This window comes from Perognathus longimembris, chromosome 10, assembly GCF_023159225.1.
Source record: "Perognathus longimembris pacificus isolate PPM17 chromosome 10, ASM2315922v1, whole genome shotgun sequence".
NCBI lineage: Eukaryota > Metazoa > Chordata > Mammalia > Rodentia > Heteromyidae > Perognathus > Perognathus longimembris.
In genome coordinates, this window is record NC_063170.1 from 31,219,880 (window position 1) to 31,226,221 (window position 6,342).

General features: G+C 43.8%; 1 protein-coding gene across 2 annotated transcripts in view; it reads right to left on the minus strand.

Annotated features, from left to right (window-relative positions):
• Nucleotides 1-3,648, minus strand: part of Ttc5 (tetratricopeptide repeat domain 5) — a 28,592-nt gene extending 24,944 nt beyond the window's left edge. Inside the window, exons 1-2 of one of the 2 annotated variants that reach the window (XM_048355695.1) lie at nucleotides 3,575-3,645; nucleotides 949-1,134 (exon numbers count right to left, since the gene is read on the minus strand). In XM_048355695.1, the coding sequence (XP_048211652.1) occupies nucleotides 949-987 (39 nt within the window). In that variant the 5' untranslated portion in view covers nucleotides 988-1,134; nucleotides 3,575-3,645. Of the gene's footprint in view, nucleotides 1-948; nucleotides 1,135-3,574 lie in introns of both variants that reach the window. The other variant, XM_048355693.1, reaches the window with a different exon arrangement.
• Nucleotides 3,649-6,342: the final 2,694 nt, after the last annotated feature.

Genomic DNA, 6,342 nt, shown 5'->3' on the forward strand with positions numbered 1-6,342 from the left:
CTCTCATGGCCCCAAGTTGTCTTCCACACCAGTCTTTGCATGGTAACAATGCTTTTTTCCCAGCTCCAACAAGACTTACAATCTGACTAAGCATTTTACATACCACCATTAGAAGAAGGGTAACACTTCACAGCTGGAGACAATCCAAGTAAACAAGATCATTATCTGTTTCTAGTGCCAGAAAGAATAAAATTTTGAAATTTACCCCTAAAATTGGACTTCCTAAACTCAGTGGCAGGACATGCAAGAAGCTCTAGGTCTGATTTCCACCATAGACACAAAAAAAATGAGACCCAAAAAATGGATTTCCTGGGCTGGAGGGTGGTCTCAAATGGTGGAGTGTCTGCCTAGCAAGTGCAGGGTCCTGCATTCAAATCCTACTATCACAAAAGAAAAATGGACTTGTAACAAAAATAAACTTGTCTCAGATTTTTCATATCTGAAAATGCACAAGCCTTCTGAATTCAGTGCTTTCCACCACAAATAGACCAACTTAAAATTGGCAATGGTGTTTTGTTAAGTCTTTTTTTTTTTTTGGCTCTCTTACATTTTTTTTTATGCCTATGTTCTCTTTCCTCTTTCAAGTGTTTTGAGTTTTCCTAAAATACACAGGCAAAGCTTTTTCACTATTTTTTCCTGAAACAGACGGCCTAACCCCATCAAGTTGTATCAACCATCTCAACAGAACAGCCTAAATCTATCTACCTGTCTTTATCCACTATGACCATCCTGCACCAGCTCAACTTCATTACTTATCTAAACCATTGTGGTAGCACCATACTGGGTTGTGTAGTTCCTACTCTACCCCATACTCCTCATTGTAATCCAAGTGCCCTGATAAAATTGTACATGAAATGACAAAGTAGTTTCCCAATTGCAGAGAGAATAAAATCCAAGTCCTCACCGTGGCCTCCCACAAACCACTCTACCACAAACTTCACTTCTTACCACCCTTCCTCCTACAGCACTCAACCACATGGCCATCATTCAACATCTCAGACACATCAAGTTCAATCTCAGCTTGAGGCATTTTGGCATGCTTTGCCTCCTCCTGGACACTGGCTCCTAGACTTCTGCCTTCTCATCATCATCATTCACCTCTCAGCTCAAATATCAACTTCTCAGAGAGATTCTCTAAAACACAAACCCAAGAAATTTTTTTTCCTGCTCCTACTGTTAAATCGCCCTCTTCACAATAACATCCTTTGAAACGATATGTATGGCTTCATCACTCTCTCTCTCTCTCCCACTAGAATAAAAGCTCCATGATGAAATGGTCTTTTATTTAGTTTAGAGATACATCTGAGCCACAGAATGGGGGTTGTCATGATAGACTCTTTTAAAAAAAATTGGAGGTAGAGAGAGGTAATGAGCACAATTCTTTTCAAACAGTGTTATTCCCTCCCTCAATTTCTCTCACTTTCCCGTCCCACCAACTTCCCTCCCCTCCCCAAGTTGTAAAGTTCCAGCATAGTGTCTTGTATTACTATTGCATTGTTCATCCTTTGTCATTTGTTTCACCATTTCGGTGATTCCCCTTCCCATCCTCAAATCAGATAAACAAAGGGTAACAAAATAAAAAACAGTGACAACGGCATGAATGGATCAATAAAATGTGGCAGATATACACAATAGAATTCTATGCTTCCATCAGAAAGAATGACATTACCCCATTTGTAAGGAAGTGGAAAGACTTGGAAAAACTCATATTAGGTGAAATAAGCCAGACGCTTATGCTCTTCATTAGGATTTTTGCTCGAGGCTGGTGCTCTACCATTTGAGCTATATCGTTATTTCCGGCTTTTGGGTGTACAGATGGCGATAAGAGTCTCACAGACTTTTCTTCCTGGGCTGCCTTCAACTATGATCCTCAGATCTCAGCCCCTGAGTAGCTAGGATTACAAGCATGAACCACTGGCACCTGACCATGGTAGGCTTTTATTAAATATACTGATCAGCATGTCACCCCTGACTCTAGCAAATATACCTGTGCTTAACTTAAAATCCTACCCTAAATAAAGAAAACAGAAGAGCACCTTTTGCAAAGCACTTTTTAAATTGTCATGTGTGTATTACTTCTCGGACACAGACTTCAAAGGTGCTGGTTTTAGTGGTTTAGCAGAACTCAAAGTTTTGTTGTTTTTTAAAAAGCACCCATGCAGGGCTGGGAATATGGCCTAGTGGCAAGAGTGCTTGCCTCACATACATGAAGCCCTGGGTTCGATTCCCCAGCACCACGTGTATAGAAAACGGCCAGAAGTGGCACTGTGGCTCAAGTGGCAGAGTGCTAGCCTTGAGCAAAAAGAATCCAGGGACAGTGCTCAGGCCCTGAGTCCAAGCCCCAGGACTGGCCAAAATTAAAAAAAAAAAAAAAAAAAAAAAAAAAGCACCCATGGAGATGGGAATATGGTGTAGTGGTAAAGTGCTCGCCTTGTATACATGAAGCCCTGGGTTCGATTCCTCAGCAACACATATATAGAAAAAGCCAGAAGTAGTGCTGTGGCTCAAGTGGTAGAGTGCTAGCCTTGAGCAAAAAGAAGCCAAGGACAGCCCCCTTGCCCCTAGTTCAAGCCCCAGGTCGCAGGGGAGGGGGAAGGGGGGAGAGAAGAGCCCATCAACTAGGTAGTTCCTCCCTACCAGGTACAACACTCAGCGACAAGGGCACCGTGGTGTGGTAGGCCGTTTCTGCACCCCTCTTCGTGTGTCCCCAAACTGCAATATGCTATTCAAAATGGTATTCAAGGGCTGGGGATATAGCCTAGTGGCAAGAGTGCCTGCCTCGGATACACGAGGCCCTAGGTTCGATTCCCCAGCACCACATACACAGAAAACGGAAGCGGCGCTGTGGCTCAAGTGGCAGAGTGCTAGCCTTGAGCGGGAAGAAGCCAGGGACAGTGCTCAGGCCCTGAGTCCAAGGCCCAGGACTGGCCAAAAAAAAAAAAAATGGTATTCAAAAAACCGGAAACTATTCACTTGAAAGGGAAGCAACCAAGCTCAGGCCATTATTGCAATGGTTGCTCATCTGAATGCCGAAGACATGAGGGAAACCGACCGAAGACATGAGGGAAACCGACGGGGATGAGAGCGTGGTCACAGAGCAGGTCGGACACGGACACACGGACACACACACACACACACACACACACACACACACACACACACGGGGGGGGAGGGGAGAATGTTCTGGAGAAATCGAGTGGGAGGGGGATGCTTCGTGAGAACGCTCAGGAATGGAGTTTGGCACAACCAATCCCCTTCCACAAGAGGCTGGATCTGAGTGTAACCCCCGCCGACAGCCGCACTGGGACACCGGGCCCCCAACAGCGGCACCCGCAACCCCGACCTCGGCCCCAGACAGCGGCACCGGGCCCCGACAGCGGCCCCGGCCCCGCCCACGCTGCGCCCCCAGTAGGCGGCACCGACCGCCGCCCGCGCCGCGCCCGTGCTGGCCCTGGGTCCCGCCCTCACCGCCCTCCGAGTTGTTCCAGTAACCGCACCACCGACGCCGCCGAGCTACGGACTTCGCAGGGGCCGCCTCCTCAGCCCACCCATGAAATCTAACCTGTGGCCTCACCTGCAGTTTCTGCAAGAGGTGCCCAGCCTCTTCCTCATCAGCCATCATCCCGCCACAGGCCTTCCCTGCCCCCACTTGATAACCACAGAGACGCAGACTCAGACACCCGCGAAGTCACAGCGACATCTAAGGCCACGGAGGCCGAACTGCACCTGAAGGAGGCGGCCGGGAAACCCGGATGATGGGGGGAAGGGGGGCTGGTGCTGCAAACTTGTTAGGCTTTATTAGGCTTGTTAGCATTATTCCACCTGGATGCTGACCCCACCCTACCATCACTTCCGACTTTATAAACTTATATTCTGCAAATCAAGGGTCTTCAAATCATGATTACAGGCATATGCTTGCTGAGTGTTTGCCTATGATATTTGACATTTTGAAGGGGCTATAAAATGATTTTGTCTGCAAAATTACCATATGAATATATTTGATCACTTTCTATATTAATACGTATACTATGCTTGGGGTGATGGTAATATAGATTACTATGTTGTATGTTCATGTTTTACATGAACCAAAGAAAAGCCAAGGTAAGGAACAAGGCCCTGAGTTCAAGCCCCAGTACAGGCACATACAAAAAATTAAAACATTTTAGTTTAAAAAAAAAAAATCAGACTGGCGCTGTGAATATGGCCTAGTGGTAGAGTGCTTGCCTAGCATGCATGAAGCCCTGGGTTTGATTCCTCAGCACCACGTATACAGAAAACTCCCGAAGTGGCGCTGTGGCTCAAGAGGTAGAGTACTTGCTTTGAGCAAAAAGAAGCCAAAAAGAAAAATCAGACTGGAAAGTATTAGACACTGGCACTAGTAACTTTCCAAAGAATGGAACTGAGACACTAGGTGAGTGGAAGATGTTAGGTTTTTAAAGTAGGTAGCCGGTAAAGGAGAACGCCACACAGTATTCAGGCAGGAAAGAAAGTGTATTACCAAACTGCTGGCCTGTGGCCAAAATGACCCATGGCCAGAGAGAAGGGAGAGAGAGAGAGAGACCCCCACCCAGCCCTGCCTTATATCTAGGGCAGGGGCAAGGGGTGTGGCCAGGTGGATTAGGATGTGACCTCAGGGAAAGGGGAGGTAACTGCCTCCAGGTCTGCAGGTTACCCAGGTAACTGGGTGGAGACTTAATGAGGTGGGGGCATCTACATGGAGCCCTCAGGGAGAGGACCTAACAGAAGAATTTTACCTTTTTTGTACCTTATTACATATATACAGTACTAAACTATACCAAGTACTATTGTAATACTATTTTTTTCTAAGCTTTAATCGTGTACTTGTATTTTAAGCTGTGTGCCTAACACAGCAAAATGATGAAGACAGCAATCAAAAATGTACACAAAACCACTTCTTCAAACCTACTCGGCAAAATTGAAAACCACAGGGGCCTTGGCTCACAACAGTAATCCTAGCTAAGGCTTAAATTTTGAGTACCAAGGTTCAAAAACAGGCAAAGCAGAAAAGTCCACATGACACTATCTCCAATTAACCAGCAAAAAAGCTGAACTGGAGATATGACTCAAGTGGTAGAGAGCTGGTCTTAAGTGAAAAAGCTAAGCAAGAGAGCCAGACCCTGAAATAAAACTACACAGGAAAGAATATTTTGTACTATCATCTATAAAATCTCATTTGAAGCCGGGCGCCCAGTGGCTCGTGCCTATAATCCTAGCTACTCATCTGAGGATCACGGTTCAAAGCCAGTTGGGGCAATAAAGTCTATGAGACTTTTATCTCCAGTTAACCACCAGAAAACCAGAAGTGGTGCTGTGGCTCACATGGTAGAGCACTAGCCTTGAGCTGAAGAGCTCAGGGACAGAGCCCTGGTCCAGAGTTCAAGCCCCATCACAAAAAAAAAAAAATATCATTTAAACTATGCAGTAAGGATGGATTTTAAAAATTTTACACTGTAGTAATAAAACTATAATCTCTTGTCAACAAGTTTCTAAAGTAATGCATTCCTACATAAATCCCAAATAAATCTGTAAATAGACCAAGACCACAGTTTTATTCATGCAAATTTTATTTTAAAGCAATGACAAAAACTTTAGAACTACCTCTGTAAATTATTTTTTTTTATTTTTTTATTAATTGAACACAAATTTTTTTACAAGGTGTTGTGCAAAAAAGGTACAGTTACATAGTAGGGCAGTGTGTACATTTCTTGTGATATCTTACGACCTATTTTTCTATCCCTTCTCTAGGTTGTAAATTATTTTTAAACAAAGAGTAAATGAACAAACACACATCAAACATTCTGTCATTCACTGGCATGAACATGCCCCCAAAAAAGTTTTTATGAATGCAAATACATAAACATATAAAATACCCACAACTAAACAGTAATCCAGTCAACCAGCCATCATTTTACAAGGCCAAAATCTTAACATAAATGTACTGGCAAACAGCAATGTATCAATGAACACACTTACATATACATATGTGCATAAATACCAGAATCAATCAAAGATATGTAGACAGAACACTAGTGCTAATATACATACGCATTAACACACAGAGACGCCAAAACCTGCCAAACTGAAACAGTGATTTACAAAGACATACAATGTTGTGACCTTTTCACCAGTGATGCAAATTGAATTCAGCAAGTAAAAGAAACAGATTAATGGAATGCTCATATTTTAAAGACAAGGAAACCAGACACTACAGCCATCCATTCCACTAACAATGAATTTCTTGAAACTGAAATGTAATGTCAACTTCAAAGACTTAATAGCATAAGGAAGTGGGCTACTTCTATTCAGAATAAAGATCATAAT